Source organism: Seriola dumerili, unplaced genomic scaffold (assembly GCF_002260705.1).
Source record: "Seriola dumerili isolate Sdu_G_001 unplaced genomic scaffold, Sdu_1.0 BDQW01000276.1, whole genome shotgun sequence".
Classification (NCBI taxonomy): domain Eukaryota; kingdom Metazoa; phylum Chordata; class Actinopteri; order Carangiformes; family Carangidae; genus Seriola; species Seriola dumerili.
The window spans coordinates 1219159-1243768 of record NW_019174531.1 but is presented as its reverse complement, the minus strand read 5'-3'; the positions used below and the strand labels follow the sequence as shown (position 1 = coordinate 1243768).

Below are 24610 nucleotides of genomic sequence, written 5' to 3'. Positions count from 1 at the left end.
CTGACCATGGTGTTTACATTGCGACAGATGTGGAGCTTAGCACAAACACTGGAAACCGAGGGAAACAACTAGCCTGTCTCTGTGAGAAGGTAACAACATCTACCTATACCAGCACATCTAAAGTCAAACAAGCATGATATGAGCTTTAGAGGTGCTGGCAGGCAGATTTTGTTGCCTTTGGACAAAGCCAGGCTAACTGTTTTTCTGTTTCCAGTCTTTATGCTAAGTGGCTGCTGACTCACTGAGAGCGGTGTCGAACTCATCTAACTCTCATTATGAAAGAGAGTAAGTGTATTTCCCAAAATTTCAAATTGTTCCTTTATAGAAACACACCAGCAATTTTGTGAGTTTTAACCTTTTAACTACAAATGAATAACCCTTCTTTTCAGGCAGCAAATGGCTTCAACTTATCTCCATACATCACAAAAATCTAATTTGAAGGTTGGTTTGAAAAGTCCTCACTGTAGACCTCGCAATGATGATTCCTTGTGATCTATGAAGCTAAAGCAAGTTTCAACAGTCGACTAATTGATCTTTATAAGTAAGAAAGGACATATTTTTTTTATTCCACAAGGAAGGGTCAGTAGGGATATGATGTATACATCATTTATAGTTATGGAGCTGAAACACTGGTATGGTCCTTTATGTGTGCATGAGGATGTACTGTATATACTATAAAATTGTGGTGGCAGCTGTTAGAAAAGTCCCTCATCCTGCATCATTGCTGTGCTAGCTTATTCTTTCTCAGATTTCATGGACAGTATTGGATATTCCCGTTTTAATCGTCAGACTACTACTTGCCTAACCATTCTTTTAATCTTTTCAAATTTCAAAAATGCGCTCCCCTTCCCAAGCGCTTCCTGGCAGTTCCTCAGGAGTGGAACAACGACACGCTGGCTGTCCAGCGTGCATGTGGTGAAAATGCAGGACTTCTACAAACAGCTACATCCTGTATGTGTGTGTCTGTCTCTCTGTGTGTCTAGTCGTCACTCTCAAAGGTGTGCAGGCGGGTTTTGAGGCTCAGGGTGCTCGTGTATGTGAGATTGGTGGATCTGTAGAGGTCCAGGCCCGTCAGGATCTCTACATCTCGAACTCGGGCTGTATGGAGCTTTAGCAGGTCTTCAACCCACTGTGACTCATCCTCGGCGCTCTGCAGAGACACGGACAAAAAGTGGTTATTGACCGTGGATCCCATCATTGTGCTTATTTACAGTATAGCAGTGTTTATAGGATAAAGGAAATAATGTAGGAAAATAATGCAGTAATTGTTATTATATCTTGTGTGTGCATTTATATGTCGATGATACTGTTTTCTATAAATAGACTGATAGATGGGTGGCTGGGTAGGTAGGTAGGTACTTTATTAATCCATAGGGAAATTCAGACATCCAGTAGCTCACACAACATATATAAAACCAATCCGATCAATCACTCATTTAAAGAAAAGCATCAAGTCATGGTTTATAATCATATGGGAAAGAATTTCACAACTCTGGTCATTTATTGCAGCATGTTTATTGCAACAAATGTTTTATCTTTCGCGTGGAGAATAACACGGTAAACAGAAGAAAAGCAAAGTCTTACTGGATGACGTTGCAGCTAAAGTTGAACTAGGTTCAGCTTTCTTGAATCACACTGTATGTAAATAACCACAAGCACAGATCAAAAGAGAAATTAAACAATTACTCATTGAGCAACAATTTCAGTCCCACACACATGCTGTTGGTAATCGGCACAAATAATTATCCAGGATTTTTGTCGGTTTGGACCATCATGTAAACCAGTCAGAGGATTCATTGACTTTATTTTGTGGTTGTTTTGTTATCATATTTAATCATCATTAGTAAAAACTAGAATTAACTACTTGTGGATGCACACCTCCACCAACCAGTCAAATTGCGTGACATATGGTCATAATCTCCCCTTCTGTTCCTGGGTTACAGCAGTAAATAATGGCCAGATGCAGAACATTACAATGTCACAATGAATTTGACCTTTGACCATTTGGATTTAAAATGTCATCTCTTCATCATTTTATCCTGTTAGACATTTGAGTTAAATTGTGTCATAATTAGCGTATCAAGTCTTTAGTCATGGCCAAAAATGTGGTTTGTGAGGTCACTGTGACCTTTGGTGATCAGTTAAACCTTGAGTCCAATTGAAGGTTTGTACCAAATTTGAAGAAATTCCATCAAGGCGTTCCTGAGATATCACGATCACGAGATTCGGACAAACCAGATATCATAATGCTTCCAGGCACAGCTGTCATCAGCATAAAAAGGGTAAATCAGTGAGTGCAGAAGCAAATCCTCAGTTAGTTGACTGATAAATTGTTAAATTGACAGGAAATTAATCCACAAAAATTTTGCTGAGTAATTATAAACTTCACAATTTGAATCTCTGCTTGTGTCATGTAGAAAAAAAAAAAAAAGAATAACACCCATCCACCCATTGAAGCAGATAAAACCACAAGATGCATGCCTACATGTAATGAACATTTAATTGCAGCCAGTGAACAGGTGCTCAGGAAAGTCACAGGGAAGATTCCATGGAAATGATCATTAGTTTCATATCTCCTGGTAAAGAGAGACAATTTAAGTCTGACTCATTTAAAAAGGTTCAATATGATACAAGCTACTCGTTTCACTCATGATAGTTGAATAACCTGAGTAAAAATTACCAGCCCCGTACTTAGTGGTACATTTTAAGACCCTTAGGGTCTGCACTGTTTAATAAGCCTCGTGATTCACACTAACAGATCCTGTGCTGACAGTAAATCAACTTGTGTGCTTCAGTTTTCTACAAGGTCACATTAAGGCTGAGCAGAAGTTAAGTCAACAAAATTGAACAAAAATGCATCACTAAAAACCACAAGAGATCATTCACTCAATCCAACGGTTAGATGACAAGAGATTGAGCAGGTTAGCACAGGCAGAAGGTCCTATCTGCCCAAATAGCAGAGACGCAACGTAATTTGTTGCTGCTCCATGTCAGGCCTTGATTCATTCTCCAGCTTCTTTAGCTCCAACTTTCAAAGTATGACTTGTAGTTGTGTCAGATTGAGGTCAGATTCTGTTGCCACCACAAACAAACTGCTTAAAAAGTTTGTGGTAAGATCAAGACTAGTTCCTCTAGCAGGACCTGAACTGTTATTATGGTCCACACCCGAATACGATTAAAGTATGATTTGTTTGCAGACCTCCTCAAGCGAATCGTACCAAGAAAGACAAGACAAACTGGAGTATGATTCAATGCAGGTTTGACTTTGCCCTACAAAAGACCACTTTGTTTGAGTTCAATTGTCCCTCCTGTCATCTTTATAATCTCACACTCAACAAAAAACAAAAGATCCATCACTGCTGCTGGTGCACCCTGAAGACAGGACCACCCTGTGAGAGCATTGGAGTTGCGCATAAAACTTTGAACTAAGTAGTCAGCCTACAGTCAGACATGTTTACTCATCCATTGCACAAAGATGTCGACTTTTTGCTGTCTGCCTGGGAACTGACAACATCCTCACTGCTGTATATTTCCAACAGGTTTTACGTTCTCTAAAAACTCTTTCCTGTCTCATGACTTATTGCATACCATTGTTAGCAAATCACAAATGATCCCTGTTTTCTCTCATTTCTGTTATTTGGTGCCACTGCCCCTTATTTCTGAGTTAACCTTGGGGTTGACTGCACATGGACTGTTGAGAGAGTCTGAACTGGTTTAAAAACCCACTCCTTCTGTGGCATGTACAGTCTTGTTATTTGGTACATGTAGCACGCGATATGTAGAGAGGAATTAGTCCGGGTACGGCAGTCAAGATATGTACAAATGATCATGATGGCAGAAGTGTAGGTGTTCATCACTGCTGGTAAATAAGATGGGATATCCTGGTGCGTCATATTCCCTTTAGTCTTCTGTGAATTACAAAGATACACAAAAAAGCCACCCTGTCCTCAAGGTACTGCAACAATGAGCTGTAATTAAATGTTAAGAGATATCTGCAGATTGCTGTTTCAGCTGCTACAGCTGTGTTAGCAATTTTTTCAGCTGTTGATCCACACATCATTTAATATCCAAGATAAGGCATCTAAAAGCTGAGGATAAGACAGCTTTGTGCAACTAAAGAACTTAAGATTGTCCATCTGAAATCTGACCATATAGCCAAAGTCTGTCATGATGAATCCAGGTTAAAGTTCAAGGTTAATATGGAAAATAGAAAAAGTTTTGACAAGTGATGGTAGGCAGAGTTTGTAGCCTGGCAAGCTGTTTCCAGCCTTGATGCTAAGCTATGCTAACAGGCATGAAAATGGCGTCGACCTTCTCCTCTAACTCTCGACCAGACAGAACACCCACACACCTGTTCCCACTTCACGTCAGCCCTGCAGTCACCTGACCTCTCACCACCTGCTCCTTGTTCCCCAGTCGACCCTGCACTATTCATATCAGCCATTTGCCCAACTTTGCGCAACCCATACTTGTAAATAATTTATTCATATTTGCTCAAAACTGGAGTCATCAGTTCCCAAAAGGGTAATAGTGAAAATGCAATGCATAGATAGTTAATGATCAATTGCTTCAAAGACAGAACTAATGTCCACACAATGATATCACCAGCAGCACAACCCTATCTCCTAAAATATCTATTTTTCTACAACTTAGTGGTTCTGCCATATATGTTTTGGAGATAATGTAACTGCTGCCTGGAGTGTGTTCACTTCCACCGCACTGGGCTTGTACAGCGGCACCTAGAAACCCTAGGATGGCGTTTGGGGTGAATGGTGAGCATACACCACATAGGACTTTTCCTGACCTCTGGTCAAGGTCAGAAAAAGTGTTTTGGGTTAACATTTAAGTAGATACGTCCTGCCTCGTTATTCAAGTCACTGTTAGCTTTTTTTCAATAATTAACCAAGGTTGTAATCTTTTATAACCTTAAAGCCCTCCACCACACTCATAAATGTGTTTAGTTTCACTTGGATGTTTGAGCTTCACTGTTGAGTTTGTTTTCACATTCATCTGTTGCATGCTCTAAATCTTTATCACCTGGACAACCAACTAGTTTGCAGCCAATCATGGTCTAATATGCAGCCTCCAGTGCACCTACACTGATAATGACCATATGGCAAAGAAGCCATCATGTGTCCTGTAGTTGAACCTTTAAAATAAAAAGTATTTGCAAATTCAGATTTTTCAGTGAGGCAGAGGGAGTAGAAGTAATTTCAAGAATTCTTAACTTCTCAAAACAACATCTGACACAAATTATTATTCAGAGTATTTTTTTATATGTGTCTTTAATCATGTCACTACTCAAGTGCTTTGAGTTGCCAGCATATAACCATAAAAAAAGTGAATGACATGTTAGTTGCTGCAAGCATAGAATATGTGCTGCCAGTTAAATTTAAACAGATATGTTGATTAAAGATATGGAAACACAAACTGAGGTCTGATTAGTGTCAGATGACAAGATTAGGATTTATGACGGTTTGTACAGTTCACACAGTAGTGAGAGCAAAAGGTCATGTTCTTTAGTGAGTAATAAACAAGACCAATAATATGAAGATTAGTGTCAGTTTGAGGAGAGGTCAGTGTTTAATGCTACTAGTATCAGAATATTTCAGCCTTTCCTCTGCAGTTTTACAGTTGTCAGGGAAATTTTACAGTTGACTCCACACCTTGTCCTTTTCCCTGTGGTTAAAAGAAGTCGTAAAAGAAGTATCTGTCAATACTCTTTTTACTCGAGTATTTCTAACGTATACTTTCCTCTTCTTTCCTTTTGGATCTTTCGTAAAAATGTCTATCAATAGTGGAAAACTGGACGACAGAGGAAAGAAAAAACTGGTCATCTTCTTTGTTTTAGGATGTTTTATAAAAATCTGAAAAAATGTCAGGAAAATGTCTGAACTGGTAATTGTGTGCTGCATCTGGTCTGTGCTGTGCAATATGACTGAAAATATAAGATCTGTTGCTATGAGGCTGAATTATTGGTCTGATGATCTAATGATTGCCTCCATAATTCTCAAGAAACTTAGACGAAACTACACTGTTATTTTAATTTTCATCATCTGCGGCAGCAGTGCTGAGGTGCTTAATAAATATTTATTTGACTTGATGGATCATTCAAGGAGGAATTGTCACAAGAGCCCCCTTTTAAACTTCTTATGGATGTAATATAAACATAAGCTCACACCAGGGGCCTGAAAAAGAAGGTTACCATTAAGTCAAAAGGGAACTTGATGAAAACCATATGAAAGAACCAGTCGTATGAAAAGATTCATTCTACAGTTTCTTGTGTGAGTCACAAACAGAAAGACTGCGTCTTCTCACAGGGGAAAACATACTTAACTGTTACAGCATGGTCCCAGTCTAGGCTGAGACTGCAGTGTTTCTGGTGTTTCCCCTTTTCCCTGTGTTTTCTGTCTTCCCCTGTCCGACTCTGTGTGTGTGTCTGGAGCGTGGAGTTTCTCTTCCTCCTTCATATTCCTTTTACACCAAATTACTTTGCATAAGCAAGTTTTTTCCACTAAAAAAGGGGGGACTCTTTTCACAATACCAGAAGTTTTCTCTTTCCTTTCTATTTGAGTCGAGGAGACAGACACACAACTGCAAGGAGCATGCGCACACGGACACAAATTCAAAGAGAGAGCTGCTAGCTGCCGTAGAGACTGGTAAAATGGACAGGCCTCACCCAGCGTATAAATTGCACTGACGGACCTTTTGGTCGTCAAAGGTCAAGACCAAAATCTAACCAATGAGTCTAAGTGAATACTTGTGTGAGATGTAACAAAATTCCCCCCGGGGGGTTGCTGATGTAACATGTTCACAGGAATGTGAGGTCACTGTGACCTTGACCTTTGAATCCAAATGAATTTGCGCAAAATTTGAAGAAATTTCCTCATTGATGTTAATCTTGACATAACTTGGCCTATTGCCCCTATTTGACAACACATCTAATTATTCCATCATGAGATGGACTTTAAAAAAACTGCACAAAATGAGTCCTGATGTCAGTCTGTTGTCTGCAGAGCTTTCCTAGATGTAACTTCTAGAAACGGGAACAAGCAGACGCTAACACTGGCTTCACCTTTTCCAGCATCGCTGTTAAAAATAACTCATGTAGCTCAGGAACAAGGAGATGAAAAATTCAAAACAATGCTTGCACTCAACCACTCAGAAGTGTAGCTGTTCCAATGAGCTAGGACCGTTAGTTATCCGAGCAAGATCAACATTAAAATTTACTGGCACCATCCATAAATTCCTAAAATATTATTTTTCATCTGCCAATAGAATGGCTAAGCCTGGGCTTGCACACCAATGACTTATTTATAAAGCACCATTTAGATCAGACCAATTATGCCTAATGCAGTCCATCCATTTGGCAGTTTATTGGGTACACCTTCTTTGTTGTAGTTTAGTTGTACAGAAACGTAATTTCTAGAAGTCAGGGTTGTTTTGAGAAAGTGTGGTGCTGTTGAAATGTGTTGCAGTATACAGAAACGTGTTTCTGTTATTTAACCTATGTTCGTTGATATAAAACACCTGTTTGAACATTATAACTGATCTTTTTGTTGTATTAGAGGGCATTAGTTTTAGCTAGGTGTACCTCATAAACTGCAGAGGGTATATTTTTTTCCCTTCACAAAGTTGGAGCTTTTTGAGTTTCAGTTTAATGTGAATTATGTAGCTTGGATGCCCGGTACTGGCCAGTAATGATACAAGAAGTACACATGCAGGGAAAAGCCTTAGCTTCTGCACTGACTTTATAGCACTAATTATAGTGAATGCTAAGTACTGACAGAGTTCAATGTTCCTCACATGGATGGAGGGCTGTACAAGTTTTTAGGCTGACCACCTGCAGCTGTTTTGGCACATATTAATTTAGATGGAAACAGAAAATATGCATTTTGTAAGTTTCCAGCAGTGTAATATAGTGTAGCCAATAATGTAAGTAAGTAAATGTGTATACACATGTAAATCAAAATGTCTCGAGGCTCGATTTGACGCAACATTCTCCACAGTAAGCATGCTCAGTCATCTTATCTGTATGCAAAACCTGAACCCTGGGCTACAACGTTTTTGTGTTACAATGACGTAAATAAGCTGTCAGTATAATCAGATGTTTTCTGCAGTTCAGTGGCTTCAGCAATGGATATAATGTCATGCTGCTGAAAGCACCCACCCACTCACATTCAACTTTAATCCTGATTTTCAAGGCACAGAATAAAAAAGTTTGTTTTGAAAGAACAAGGAGGGGCCGTGAGATCATCTAAGTGATCAAATGTGACAAACATGGACAAAGGGACTCTTTCACTATGTCAGAGGTTACGTGAAAGGCTTTCACAAAGGACTTCCACAAGACAGTTCGGCTAAAAGACAGACCAAAATAAAAGAATCATTTTCAGATAACATCTGTACAGTTGGCACATCAGTTAGTCAACTGTCCAGTAGTCAGAGTTGAATCATGAGGCAAAAATATGCTTCCTGCTCTGTCTAAACGCACATTGGCTTAGATAGTTGGGGTGCAAATATTTAAACCACAAAGTACAGCCAAGTCTGATAGGAATGTCAATAGTTTCGCAGGGATAATCTGGATAATTTTGACCTCATTATGGCACTAATTGAAATGTCAAACGATCACCAAAATCATTACAATTCATTCATTCTGCAGGGAACACCTATCACTTTGGGCGACATCATCAGTGGTGGATCGACCAACTCAGTGACAGATGTTGGCAGCTCCTGGGCCACACAGCTTGCTGATGAAATCTGTAACATTCTGTGCAGAAACAATTGTTTCATTAATCAATTAATACCAGCCAAGTTCCAGCTTTTCCAAAATGACACATCCAAACTTTCTTTTAACAGACAGCTTTGGCAGGAAACATGGAGGAAGAGACAAGCTGCTGAGGCTTTCCAGTTAACTGCACTCATGTTGTTATCATGTTACACCATAATGACATTAGTTCCTTGTGAGCGCAGACATTACGTATTTTCATTTTTGCTCTTTCCTGCGTAGGCCGTCCACAGAGTTATGACAGTACAAGCAGCAAGCAACTGTGATGCTCTCACAGCCACATGAGACAATGGCATAATGTCATTTGCTGTCATTCAATTCGTCATTCTAAAAATTCCCAGACACTTCGGTGATTCATTTTTCAGAACCAAAAGGGTTTTTTTTTTTTTTTTTTAGGGTTCAAACAAACAAATCAAATCATAATCTAAATAATAAAGTATTTTTACATGTATGTTTGTATACTACATACAATACAAATAAGTAGTTTTAAATGAACCCTCAAGATTAAAAATTAGCATATTTATATGTCTCATCTGATCAAAATAATCATCTGTTTTTCATTTCAAAATGTATTTTTCCCATTAGCATTTTTTGGTTTTAACTGGTAAGCTGCACTTCATAAAACACTTCTCATGAAGTTAAACACTTTGGACTATTTGTTTTCCAAATAAATTATAATATTACTTGTCAGGGTCTGCCACAGAGGATGACAAAGACATAATAATCATCAAATTTCATAAACCAGTAAATTATTCACAATAGTTGAAAAATTTAAGAATTAACAATTAACAAATATTAATAGTATTTTAATGTCATTTTATTGTCATTTTGAATATTTCTGTAATTTAACTATAGTGTAATTATATAACTATATGATATTTCAATTCATTTACTATGTGACAGAAAAATCCATGATCTTTTCTTTTGTTTGGTTTTGTTTTTGTTGGATTCTGTAATACCCTCTCACCTAGGCAGGTGACACAATATTCGGCATCATAGTGATTTATGATTATGTGATAACACACATGTCAAACCGTCACAGCTCCTCACAAAAGCTGTTTTCACAAGTGTTCTCACCAATCATATAATTTCACACCCACACGCTGTATACATGAAACTGTCTCATCATATCTGCACGCCAACAACACACACACAATGAGGTTTCCCCCATGTAGGTAAACACGTACTCCAGCTTAGTTTTGATCTGTCAGGAGTGAGTGAGTGACACACAAACATTGTGCATTGAGAGCAGCTCAGAAGGCAGTCTGCCATTCCATCTAACCATCTTTCAAATGGATCTGACAGCTTCGCAGAGCCTCTATCTTGCCAGCTTCCTGGCACAGTAGCTAAAAGAGCACAGTCATTTCCCAGACACAACTTAAACAGGAAGCTTCCAGTTCAGAGGAACAGCACATGAGATTATTTCCCTGTGTTGTTTGGCTTTCAAGAGGATTTTTTCCTTCTCTGGGCAGTTTCAGAGAATTCCAGTGCTTGTCTTTCTGCAGAAGAAAAACACCTCGACTAATTGTGACATCTGTTCTTCAGTGACCTCTCTCTCTCTTCCTCAGGACACAGTTCTCTTATTAGAAGTTCCTTATACCATAGGAGATTATAAAGCGGTCAATATATTCTTTAGAAGTGGCAAATAGTAGAAGTACAGGGGAGCCAATGGGGGCTGAGATCCTCTAAAAGCAACCTGAGCTACACCAGAAGCAAGGGGGGCCATGTCCAGTGCATGAACGCCGTTCATTGAACACGTTCATATTTTTAGTGAACACTGAAATGAAAGAATCACTTCACAAATGACGAACGTGAACGCTGCTCACGTTTTATGTCACTTTTACAGCACGCTGCATAACGTCTCCATAGACACAGCCCAGCCCAGCGCAAGCGCTACAGACGGTACAAACACATCGACTACTGCTGAAGCCGCTTTGTTTGAGCATTTGAAGCAGTTTTATGAACAAACAAGTGAAGACTCAGATTCAGACTCAGACAATTTTAAAAAATGAACTATGAACGTGAACTGGTTCATTTTCGTCTGTATGAACTGGACTTTGAGCTAGTTCTTTCAAAGTGTGAACTGGCACAACACTGGCCATGCCACAATGATTAAATAATCAGACTTTATATTATAGCATTTCTAATCCTACAGTAGATAATGTGAGAAAAATTCTGATAGTTTTAAATGTGTCTGTTTATTCTGACCACATGCCCTTCACTAGTTCAAGTGGATTCAAACTTGAAGTCATGCTTCAATAAAGTTTTGGTAGCCGGCTATGTGTCATTTCATAATTTATTACTATGTATATCAACAGTGTGTGTTGATTTGCATTTTACAACACATCACTGACTCACAGTGATCCAGCTGTGTGATGTTACCTGGTAGGCATGAACACCTCCCACATTCCTTGCTAACATCACAGTACATTCCGGAGCCAAAATCCATGATGAATTCACATTAAGAGACACAATTCTTTTTTTTTTTTTCTTTTCTTCTTCATATTAGGAAGATGAAAAGTGTCTCCCTCTCCCGTCATAATGCTGACACCTTCAGTAGAAGAGATTTATGTACTAAAGACACTGAAATGAACAAGAATGAACATGTCTACAAATTTATGTAGAGGTGGCAGTAAAGTAAATATAAATCAGTATCATTATCAGCTATACATTAGGCCCGTTTCAGCTGAACCACAGTTATATTACAGCTTAACTGGATGTTTGATGCAAATAACATCTTCATCTCACAGGTTCATTAATCTCTGAAAATCTCAAGAAAACTTGTTTCAACTTTCAGATTTCAGCCAACCATCTTACTAACTACTGAAAGTATTGTAATTAATGTACACATTAACACATCCATAATAATAAACCAAGTGGAACAGACTGGGTGTGGAGCTCAAGCAATGTCCAAACATGATCCAGTTTAAAAAGCGGTACAAACACATGGTTTTCACGAGGTACAGGGAGGAAGAAGGGCTTTAATAATCGGGTGTTTTCATAAATGACAAATGACTTATGTATTTGTTTATTTAATCTATTTATTTTCTTTTTTATGTAAATATATATGTTTGGGGAGAAAGATTGATAATTGAGTAGTGGAGAAAGGGTAGGTTTAAATAAGCATATGCTTCATCCTACTCCTTTTCGGACATGTTGGGTTCACATTATTATTTTTGTTTTGACTATTGTTATTGGATTTGTTTGTTTTTCAGTTTACTTTGTTGTGTTACTCGCACATGTTCGAAATAAACTAAATAAACTAAACTAAATAAGCTATATAATCATGTAACACTCAAAAGAACCATTTTTCTGCTAGTAGTTTTACTTTTGAAACTTTTGATAAACGTATAAACTTTATTTTACTTTACATAATACTTCTTGAGTAATATTGTCTGCGGTACTGTGCTGCTGGTACATTAATAAATATTCACCTCTTTGGTTTGTCAGGTAATCAGTAACCCTCTTTTTGGAGCTCCAAAATGAATTGAAATCATACGATACCTTTTCTGTCGTCATAGTAACTTTGTGACCTTAAACTTCAGTGAAACAAGTTGAACCCACAGTGACCTCTAATGGCACTGAGGTGATTTGTTAAAGAAACAGCAGACACACTTTAAACTGTAAAATACAATTCATTTTTGTAGTATTCAAAAATCCAACTTTTTAAAAAATAAAATATACTGTTTGACTAGTATTTGTAAATTGTTTTTGTCAGCATTTTGTGATGTGTTTACTGAAACCACAAAATTAATAAATCTGAAGGTGAGAAATGAACATATGGAAATATTCTGCAGAGTTCCTCTGAATCACTTGTGTGGAGCAGAAGTTATATACAAATTCTAACATACCTCCAGTTTCACAGCATTTTAAGAAACACATGCCTTTTACTAAACTGTAGTTATGCAAGTCCGATCCTAAATGACACAGTGACTGGCTTTAGAAATCAGTTTTGTAGGTGTCCAATTCCTGTAGGCCGCTGTGTCTGACATGCTGAACTGTTTTGCATGTTTGTGCATATCTGTGTATGAAACTGAGTATGACTCATAAATTTTTTATGTATAGCCATATCACTAACATATTTACATAGAAAAGAGAGAATATGTCACCGTGAGTAATGTTTGAAGTCCTGTAATCATGCAATACATGCCCAGCTGTAGCACTTATGTTTTAGCAACAGTAAGGAGCTTCCTCTCAGCTCCTTTGTCATGACAACAGCAGACGGGGAAACTCACGTACATAATGAGAGCAGTCATCTGCACTCCAGATACAAGTTCAACAGTTCAAAAGTTCAAACAATACTACAGCTTTCGGTTTTTTTATACAAGGAAAACCTTTCAGTTTGAACTAAAATGATTGATAGATGAATGTTTATGGAAGTTGCAGATTCCACTTGTGTTTTTATTTTTTAAGGTCGAGCATGTCACTTTGGTCGTTTACTGATTAATGCCACTGTCCTTGTCTGTGTTTTATGTATGGAGCTGGAGCTTAGGAGGTGCTGGCAGGCGTATTTTGTTTAACCATGGAGAGAGCCAGGCTAACTGTTTAGTTAATTCATGTTAAGATAGGCTAATCCCCTCTCTTAACAAAATGCACCCTTCTGAAGCTCACAAATTAACTTGTATCTTGTTTGTTAAATCTATACACAGAGCAACACAGAGAAACAATTTGTGGTTTTACAGAGAATTAGAATGATATGGCGTTAACTATTTTCTTTAGACTTTCCCCTGCTTTCAGCTTTGAACTAGTTTTTGGTTTTCAGGGTAGCTGTTCCCCCCGCTTTCAGTCTTTATGCTAAGCTAGGCTAATCATTTTCTGCTCCAGCTCCATTGTTCAACACACAGACTTGGGAGTGGTGTATTTACCCAAATATGAGATTTAAGGCAAATATCTCAGAGCGACAAGGTTACTTATAACTTTTGTTTGCACAGCAAACCTGATGATGTAGTGAAATAAAACAATTTAAATGCTGTTATCTCAACTTTCTTTTCGACCTAGTTCAGTCCAGATTTAACCTCAATGTCTAGACATGCTTAATGAGAAAAAGACAAAAATAACTAAGAATTTGTAACATCCACGGACCAAAATGCATTTTGTAATTGGCACTGACATTCAGACCACACGTCAATGATTAAAGACCTGTCCAGACGGATTTAGTTCTGCGGGACAACATTGTAATTTTCAAAATCTGGATTTAGGGAAGCTTAAAGAGCACCTACTTTACTAAACCTAACAATTACTGAGGGGAGCTTTCGCTTCTAGTCTAAACTACAGCATACAACAGATGATCTCTGCTGCTGACAAATCCAAATGTACACCATCTGGGATGCATTGCTCAAAGTAACCATGTCACAGTTTCTTCTCTTTCTTATTTCATCCACATTTGCCTGTAATTTTCCATTTAGTAACACTCCTGTTAATTCAGATGCTGCCACTCCTATCTGTCCTGGAGTAACCCCACCAGTCATACCTGATTCCCAAATACACTTACTCACCTGTGCACTAGTCCCTCAACAGTTCTACAGTGCTCATACTGGCACAGTTTCATTTAATCCCCACCTGGTTGTCTACCATGTCTTACCTGCTGTAGGTTTCCATTTCTTTTCCCTACGTTTGCTAACCCCCTTTTAATCTGTTTGCCTGTGTTCCTGCTGGCTGCCGACTCTAGACCGCCCACAGACCTCGCCCATTTCCCATTTGCTGGCTTTTGCCCTCCAAGCTTTCAGTTAAACAGCTTTAAACTTTTACCTGTGTCTCCGTGACATGCTTTGAGCTGTGACACATCGCCTCTTAGAGATGCCATTTATATAGCACCAAATAAATAAATGAAGCGCTACATTTATGTATTGCACTAGAGTCGGGGTGGGTGGGACTAAACAAAGTGCCACTATTAGGTTTAGGCAATGAAAGCGCTTTGGTTAAGGTTATGTAAAGATGGTGGCTGTGGTTAAAACCATTTCCTCATCATGTAAATGGTAATATGGGCCAGTCACCATTACTTTTCCTTCAAAATGTATGTGCTGATGCGAATTAGTTCAATATGAACTCAGAGAGAGGTCAGGGGGCTTTAAGAACTCACTGGTCCTTTCTGGGAACCAGGATGAAATGGATTGTCTGCTCTTTCTCTTTTATTCATTAGTTATTGCAGCTGCAGACATCGGGGCTTGGTAGGGGATATTCTGTGACCTCACAAAACTCCTACAATGATGGCCAAATATCAGAGAGAAGATTTTGTTAATTTTGGATCTTCATCTGACTTGAATTTTACTTCTGTTGCCATAGGAAATCATCTGTTTCCTGGCAAAAGCTGCAACCCCATTAGAGAGAAAGTGTTGAGATCAATTGTGTCATGAAAATAAATCTTTTTCTCTCCTCTATTTTTCTTTTTCAACCCATTGGATCTAGGATAACACGCAGACAGACCTGACAGCTGCTGGACTGCTAAAATAAGGGTCGTTCATCTTAGTCCAAACTCTCACAGTCATTTTCTTAATGGTTTCTATGGACTAAGCTCCGTACTTATTTTGAAGTCATTTGTGTTTTTGTGGCCCCTGGTCCACATAAACTGATGCTCTATTAATCTGACTGACTGGACCTCTGTGCAGACACAACTGAAATAGTATAGACAGTACATGAAAAAGGTTAGTAATACAATCATCATGTATCATTACTGGACGTTTCCTTCCCCTGCCAGGTCAACTACATAGTTTATATGTGTGTGAGTTTGCATTGTTATCTTTGTGAGGACCAATTCCAGGTTTGAGCCAGTAGTGAGGGCATTTTGGCCAGTTCTCATTTTGACCAGTCTTCACTAAAGAGTTGTTGGAAGGTTAAGACTTTTGTTTATGGTTAGAATTAGGTTTAGGTTAGGTTTAGGGTAAGAGTTGGGGTGGACATTTATTTGAAATAGTTAAGGTTAGGGTCAGGAGCTGGGGAAAGCATTGTATCAGTGTGGGTCCTCACAAGTATAAAAAGACAAAGACAAACTGTACACCATAGACAACACTTTACAATTATTCTAATGCCTGTTCACAGAGTGTTGGGCTCACTTCTTTACATTTCTACCAAATTTCACAGGGAAATTCATCCATCCATTATTTCAGTCACCATCCACCGCAGCCCGTTGTTGGGCATAAAAAAAGATCCAACTATGACAGGTCAACATTGGCTTCTTTCACCTATGACGATTCCCTGACCTTTAGGAAGTAGTTTTAATTGCCTACACTTAATCAAAGAATGGCATATTCCTCCGCCAAGATAAAACAATCCTACACGTCTGTCAGGTCAAGATTATTATGTGGATCTCACAAAACTGCACAAACTCAAAGATCTCAACACCCTTAATAGGTCTGATCTTTTACACCCAGATCCACAAACCATTTTCTGAGAGATAATGTTAAGGAAAATGATCAACCGGAAATGCACCAAAATTTAATGGGTTTTCCCCTGGCCCATGACGCAGTTTGGTGCAAATCAGTTCAGTACTTTACCTTATCCTGATAATATAGAAATAAACATAACCTCGTTGGCGGAGGTATTAATGTATGGCAGATCAGAAAACAGTAATATGAACCATTTTTGTAAACATGCCATATCATGCTTTTTAGGAAGCACTGGCTAAAGATGTCATCCTGCAAATAAAGGCCCCTTCAGATCTCCAGTGAGTCAATTCAGAAGGCAATGACAAAATATTTAGCTGTTTAAATCGAAATCTCTTCATTTAATCCACTAATCGTGGCCTCATCAGAGCATTACAGCGTACAGATCTGTCAAGTGGTGAAACATGCAAAAACTGCACTGGGCTCTACTTGTGGCATAATCTAACTCAAAATAAAAAAAAGTAAAATAAATTGTCAATTTTAGTTGAGTTATAGGACACCAAGCACAAGCCAAACTCTCTCTCCAGAACGATTCCGACAACAGCATGCAGAGTGCACAGTGTTCATATTTACTACAGAATAACACTAGTCATATCCTTTGAAGAACTTCTATGTCAATCGACTTGGTATAAATGAGTTTCCATCTGTAAAACTTAACAGTAAACATCTCAAGCCATACCATGTCTGTATTTTAAGATTAAGCAGATCTGGAGAATCTTCTCTTAATGTTTGTTGAATAAATGTCAGTGATGTGTTTAAAAGTTGCAAAAGTAGATTAAAAAAAAAAAAGGTTGTAATTTCAAGTTAAAAGACCTGAGGGCTTTTCAAGATGCTGTAACTTTTCAGGTGAATAGCTCTGTCAACCAATCAGATAAATCAAATTTTGTACAGGAAAAATATAGCCTATGTAAGGGCCTGTAAAAAACAATCCCACTGGTTGCTGTGCAAGCAGCTTATTAAAACCCATAGTCATGTTTAATTGGTAGATGAAATAAAGTGGTCATAGTAATGATAATGATGATGATGATGATGATGATGGACACAAAGGAGTAAGTTAGGTGGCATAGTTTATACTGTGACAAAATCCATGTAGGGAGGAGGCCAGGATGGATGGATGGATGGGTGGACAAAAGACAGGACTTTGTTTCCTGTGTGAAACAAACATTGTTTAAGAAACAGCACGATCTTTCCCTAAACCTAACAAAACCATGATGATGTTTCATAAGCTTAGCGACGTTTATAACTGTAACCATGAGGTCTGGCGTGCCTGCCACCGTACAGGCATGATTTTACGAAACACTCCCATGCATCATGTCCGAGGGTAGGAACAAACAACCTATACGCTTGTTCAGGTTGGAGGACTTACTTTGTAAACAAAGATAAATACTAATAAATGACTCAACAGGTTTAAAGCAGAAAAGCAAGAGTATGGTGGGTAGGTTCAAATACTCATCCTATCGTGACATCTACACTGTGAAAGCTTTTCTGTTCGCTAACTCTGATGGTTCTACCTTAAAGTGGGGCAACAGTTTAATCTGTTCTCTACATATTTGCAGCGTATATATACAAATGTAAAGTTTGTTTATCACAGTAGAGTGGCAGTGGCACTTGGAGAGCCCCAGGGAGGCCCCTGAAAAAAGAATAAACAGCAGATGGACAGAACTTGGCGTTTTCGTAAATAAAAGGTCTGTAAACGATTAAGAAGTAACAAAGATCAATCCATAACCTCTCCACACCAAAGTATCGGTACTCCACAATTGCACTCAGATGGATTTTCATTTCTCAGTTTATGAGGTCACATGCCTGTTGACAATCAAGTTCTGGTCTGGTCACCACCCTACCAAGACACAAATGTACTCAAATATGAGTTCTAAAATTAGGGTGGGGGGGTGGGGTGGGGGGTAAAGAAATAAAATTAATATTTGCTGTCTATTTAGAACAAGTACAGATGCACTCTGTGTCCTCACACAGATTTTGTGTACTGCTAAAAGGTGATGGTAATGTATTGTGATGTACCCCCATCAATATACTGTTATTGGTTAGATAGGGGGACATGGGGAAAAATGCAGCACAAACTGCTACAAATACGAAGCAGTTGAAAAGATGATAATGCAGAAAAATGACCTGTTGTTTTTCTTAAGTTAAGAATGAACTCTGTACCTAAAATGAGAGTACTACATCTCAAGATCCCTAGAGTACGACAGAAACCTGAAAATGGAAAATACTGGATGGGCAACACAAAATATTAATAAAAAAATGACTTAAAGTATCAAATAAACAAACAAGCTACTAAAGAGAAATATTTTATATTATCACATTAGATTTTTGGTCACATCAATATGTAAACAGCATTTAATCTTGTAGTTGGCTGTGGTAGAGATCGTTTTTAACTATTTGAAATAGGACTGATTATTTACATCTTGAATTGAAAGCGATATATGTAAGTTTTGCTATTGCTACATAGTTAAGATTAGGGCTGTCACCAGAACCGATACTTTGGTACCAAGTCGATGCCACGTCCCAAAAAGCGGGACGGTACCCGTTTTTTCGTGGTTTCGAAGGTACCGAAATTACAGACACGTGACGAGATTGATAGTCACCCTCAATAGGAAGCAACATAAAATTGACATCCTATTGAGGGAGGCAGTTGAACGAGTGCTCGTCACACCCGCTCTCGCATCAGCTCTCATTGCGCACGAGCAGGATGTCATTAACTGTATGAGCAACTTATCTCATGGTGCAAAAGTGTCTTACCTCAAAAGTGACAGTAATCTACCAAAAACACGTGTAAAAGAACATTAACACTAATTAATGCATCACTGGCGACATTTGAGTGACTTGGAACACACTCTGCCTCTGCCCAAGGGAGGATGAGTATCGTCCACTACTAGGCTGCAGTCTAGCCGCAATAACAAATGGAAGATGGCGACAAGTTCAGGCACATAACTTGGTCACGCTGCAGCACCTCGGCTCGTCGAAAGAAAAAGCCAGAAGTGTCGTGTATGGAAATGTTTTACTTTCGAGGCGGAGGATGAGGGTTTATTATGTACCTGCAAAAGCCCGTTTGTAAACAGTGCCTTCGCACTTTCCAAACCACAGTTGAAATGCTGTGCAATAAATATTTTACTGCTTATATTTTAGCAAAGTATTGTTTACTTTAAATACTCGAAGGCAACATGCCACTGTTCTTTTTTGCAGTGTCAAAAATTGTTTAATTGTATTATTATATCTATTATATGTCCATATTTTTATGTCTCAGATTATTAAAATGCTCTGCAATAAAAAGTTGACTGACTGTATATTTTAGCACAGTATTGTTTACTTTAATACTTGAAGGCTACATGGCACTGTTCTTTTTTGCTATGTCAATAGTTGTTTCATTTCATTATATCTATTATTTCCACATTTTTTGTCTGTGGGCACTATAGCTGAAAAGCTGTGCAATAAAAAGTTGATTGTTTATATTTTAGTACAGTATTGTTTATTTGAAATTCAGGAGTGAAAGAGAAAGTACATGGAATTTATTGTGTTTGTTTTTTTTTTACCGTGGTATCGAAATAGGTATTGAGAATCGTGGTATTGGTGTTGACTACTAAATTTCTGCTATCGTGACATTCCTAGTTAATATTAGCATTCTGATACAGCTGTTTACTTACCAGTCTAGTAGAAACGCTGCAAGCTCAACATCAAACTTCATTTCTCTTTTCACCAAGAGCTGTCTCCCATGGTGGAAAGCAACCCTCTTGTTTTGCTTCTATTATTATCACTTCTTTTTCTTCTACTGAAGTTAGGATGCTAACCCGTTAGCCCCTGTCCGGTTGGACTGTCTTGTCACTTTCTGATACCAAGTGACTGTAGCATCCAGTCTGCCCTGAAATACTAGCAGCTCAGACGACGTCTTATAACCTCTGGTATTGTAAACTCGACAATAGCTGAAGCTCTTGGCAAGACTGGTAAGTAAACAGCTGCTAATGCTAACATTAGCTATGTAGCAATAGCAAAACTTACAAACAGCTCTTTTAATGTGCAGATTGTTTTCTTGATCAAACTGCTCAAACCGCTGACTGGTTTGTGAGACATAACAAATCAAAATTATTCAGTTTACTGTAATCTAAGACAGGAAATCCTCAGAATCGAGGCTCTGCGGATTTGAGAAACTGAGTTCAGGAAATATTTTGATTTTTACATGAAAAATGACTTAAAAATTCATCACTTATCAAATCAATTTCTGATTGACTTTCAGATAACTGAATAATTGACTTATAAATTTAAGTTCACATTTTATATGCTGCTGGCTAGTTTAATCTTGAACAATGCATCATATTTTACTGTACTGTAACTAAGTACCTTAAATCTGTACTTAGTTACAGTACTTGAGTAAATGCACTTTACTTTACTTATTTAATTACTGACAATTCTGAACTGAATTCATGCAACAGCAGTGACAGATGGGACATCGCTGCCCCCTGCTGGGAATCGGTTGAACTCACATTGCAGGCCTCGGAGTTGTCTGGTCTGTTAGGGAGAAGGAAGGAGAAGACCTTGAGCGCTCCAGCACACTCCTCCAGGGTCTGGTTCAGCTCCTGACAGCTCGTCACAACAGTGTAGAAGTGGGTTGGGACAGGCGGAATGTCGGGTGAAAACCTGGAGGGAGGACGGCGATCAGAGTGTCAAAAATAACAACCAGGTGATTTATAAAGTTGTAATTTTTATTTAAAAAAAAACAACTGCAAAACCACTTTTCAGTAATATGAAACCTATATTGTGTACAACTGTTTACTGGCTCTAGTGTTTTTATTCAGTGCCTTCGATGGTGCCCTGCTACATTTCCTGCCATCAACTGTCAGTCAGTGTAGTGTGAAAGCATGCGTGTCCTCGTGTGTGCGCAGTATACAAACAAAATTGACCTGCTCTTAAAAACAATAGTGCCAATAGTGATGAAATATTCCACAGGGTACTTCTGACCTCTAGTGGTTGACCTTTGACCCTTACTCTTTTATCTTCTCTGTTGTGTCACGGAGGCCGTCATAGTTGTTGTCGAAGATGGGTCCGGCAAGCACGTTGATACCGTTGTTTTCCTCTGCGTAACGTCTCAGCAGCGTCCCCTGCAGGTAACTCCACAGTCCTGCACACAGAGGAACAAGCAGTGAGATGCTGCCATACAAAACAAATACTGACCTTTTCATAAATATCAGATGTTATCGGCCTCTGACATAAATGAGCTTATCCCCCCCATCTGCACCTGGTGTTATGATACCTGTACCTGGAAATCTTAACTGGATCAGGAAATCCAGGTGCAGGTGTAAATGGATGCAGGGTGCACTGCAATCCAGATGCTATCAGATCAGCCAGACCACAAAAAACAAAACAAAAACAAACAAAAACAAAAACAAAGTGACACATTTCTATAAACATTAAATAATGTGTTTAACCATGTACAAAAAAAGTTAAACTTAATTTAAAGACATTTAATAACCTCAGAATGTCTGTATTAGAAAATAAAAGGCTTCAGCAGTTAGAGTTATACTGTGCATGAATATTAATGCCGTTTCAAATGATTTTTCACCTTGAACAAAAAGAAAAACCTGAATCAAATAAAAAGAATCCGTGTCCATTACTTGGCGCTAAAATAGCATGTTTAAAAAGTAGAATATATTTCTGTGTATTATGTAACTGGCTGTGAAAAGTCCAGGGATCATAATACTTTGTCAACCCTTATGTAGTATATGCTCCTTCAAATAATATATAATATGCTTATTTTATCATCCAGAAACTACCAGTTCTTCCTGTGTCTCAGTACCTCAAAGACGAGTTGTTGTGCATTCACCTAATTGGTTGAATAAGGAGACTGACATGTTTTAATGCTTTAATTTTGAAAGTTGTTATTTAAATAACACATTGTAGCTCAATTTTGAAATAATCTCATGAGTAAATATCAAAAATGCCTCCCCGTCAAAAGCACTAATTTAATTAAATTTGATGTAATTACAAAACTTTGCATAATTACGCTACATCGGTGTTCGAGTCATTCACTATGCTGCAAAGAGCAGTGAAAAATAATCTGAAGAAATTACCAAATCAAACATCTTTAAATGATCTAAAAAACAAATTCAGTTTTCACACCACTTTCTTGGTCTGGAAACTGATTAATCACACTGTTGACAACAATGATGAATACTGTGTATCTGCATGACACAGAGTGTGTGTGTTTTGTCCTGATAAGTCCTCTCTCTCTGCAGAAACAATGGGTATCAGGCCGTCCTCGCTCAGACCTGACATCACCACGTTTCTTTCCTTTCTCTCATGTGACACAACTGGACACCACAGAAAATACCACTTTTGTTTGTATATCAGAGGCATCAGTTAAACTTTGTATACAGGTTGTAGCTTGTAGTCGTGTTACAAACACACTCCTTGATTTTGTTAAAGCACCATAAGACCCACAAATCATCAAATTTCCTCTAAGATCATTAATGAATTATTAACTCACAATTCACTGACTTATTTCCCTATAAAGGCAAGAAATGTCACCAATTTGGTGTTTTGCAGGGCTTTGGTGGTTTATTGCATTTTGCCTCCAGAGATTTGGAATCTCTGTTGCAATTTACAAGATATTCATCAATACTAGGTTTTGCAAACCTGGTATTGAAAAAAATCAAATGAGATCTTTCAAAGTTTTGAGTTTGTTTTCTGTAGCTCAGTTCCAGCAAGAATCTCTACGAAACTGTCAGCCTCATATCTGAGACCTTTCTCTGAAATCTACAAAATTTGGTCACCTCATGTTCTCCTTCACGTTTCACTCGTGCTTGTATATTCAAGAGCCTTGTTTCACTCCCAAATTCATATGCTAGCAATGATCATTTGTGGCTTCTTTGCACCATCCATCTGGAACTCACTACAAAACACTTTAAGTATGAACTCTTTGCTACCTCTTTGTCATTTTAAATCCTTAATCTCTAACCTTTTAACTTCTGTTTGTGCCTTCTTTAATTGATTTTGTTGTTACATTATTTATTAATTGTATATATATATATGTTTGTTTTAATTGATGTTCTTCTTTTATCTTGTATTTCTAATATTTTATACCTGCTCAATTTCATTGTAAATAAGGGCTTTACCCTGAATGATTTTCCAGTTTCGATAAAACCATAATACTTGACATTCATACATCATTCACAAATTGGCCTCTGGTAAAATTGAAGGACATGAGTTCAAGTTTCAGTCGAGTTTACTTTGTCCTATTTTAAGTGACTCACTCTTGAAGGCGGGGTACATGGGAACCGTGTTGGTGATGAGAGAAGCGTCGTATCTGGACTCAGGAGACAATGCCAGCTCTGTCGAGAAAGAAGCACAACAAATTCTCTTAAAATCAATGCCGAAACAAGATTGTGTCAAATACTGTTGTCATGGAAACATCACAGAGAGTTGGAGAAACAAATGTCAAAGTAATTTTCCTTTCGATTGGCACCGCCATGATATCAACAAACCAATAACAGGGTCGCCATGGAAAATGTTACAGTTCACACCTGGTTCTAACCTGTAAAACGCTTATTAAAATGCCCCACTAATATTTATTTTCTTTTTCTTTTGAAGAACACACCCTGTTTCAAAAGGTCAGAAGAAATTGAATGAGTTCTTACCCAACTACCTGTTATTACTTTATAATCACAGCACACACACATCTAATGTCAATTTTGTAAATGTTTTTGAAAGAGAAATGTTGTGTTTTATTCTGACAGCTGCCTCTACTACACCAGATCACTGGTAATTTACAGTAAACAATAAACTCACCTATGGCAAAATAACTTAGTTTCTGTCAGGATCCTAGTGTTTGTCTGTCTGGAGCTGGGCGGAGCTGAAGTCACCACTCACCTGCACACCTGCCAGCTGTCAGTAATCAAGCCACCTGCCAGCCATCTGCAATCAAGTCACCTTCACTCCAGTCTGCATAAAACCCTGGTCCAGTTCACAGCCCTTCGCCAGATTGTCAGCTTACCTAAGTGGTATAGTATTTCGGCTCAGAGTATCGTCAGTGTCTCAGTCTTCAGTTCTCTTGCTAGCTTTATAGCTCAGTTTCTGACCATGTTTTTTCCCCTTGTTTCCAGGTCCTGCTTCTGCCACCACCCTTCCAAACCCCAGCAGCCAAGCTACCCTTCCAAGATCCAGCAACCCCTGCCCCGCTCCAGCCGCTCCAACCTTTGCGTAATAAACACTCGTGTTTTCTACAGCAATTCAGTGTCTTGTCTGCATTGTGGGTCCAGACCTCCATCCACCATGACAGTTTCCTCCAATGAAACTGCAGTAAAATGTAAATGTAAAGGCAAAATTTCTTATTTGACAAATACTGTTTACAAAGGTGCAACAAATACATGAATGCCACTTGATATGAAAATATATGGTCATGTACAGATTTGAGTTGACAACTTTGAGATGACTGAGAGACTGT

The 24610-nt window shown here is 38.3% G+C and overlaps 1 protein-coding gene across 1 annotated transcript in view; it reads right to left on the bottom strand.

Annotated features, from left to right (window-relative positions):
• Window positions 1-542: 542 nt before the first annotated feature.
• The window catches only part of LOC111230632 (ectonucleotide pyrophosphatase/phosphodiesterase family member 2-like), a 40714-nt gene continuing 16646 nt past the window's right edge, over window positions 543-24610 (bottom strand). The window contains exons 22-25 of the mRNA XM_022757416.1: window positions 23421-23498; window positions 21157-21289; window positions 20655-20808; window positions 543-1150 (exon numbers count right to left, since the gene is read on the bottom strand). Of these exons, the coding sequence (XP_022613137.1) occupies window positions 980-1150; window positions 20655-20808; window positions 21157-21289; window positions 23421-23498 (536 nt within the window). The 3' untranslated portion in view covers window positions 543-979. The remainder of the gene's footprint in view (window positions 1151-20654; window positions 20809-21156; window positions 21290-23420; window positions 23499-24610) is intronic.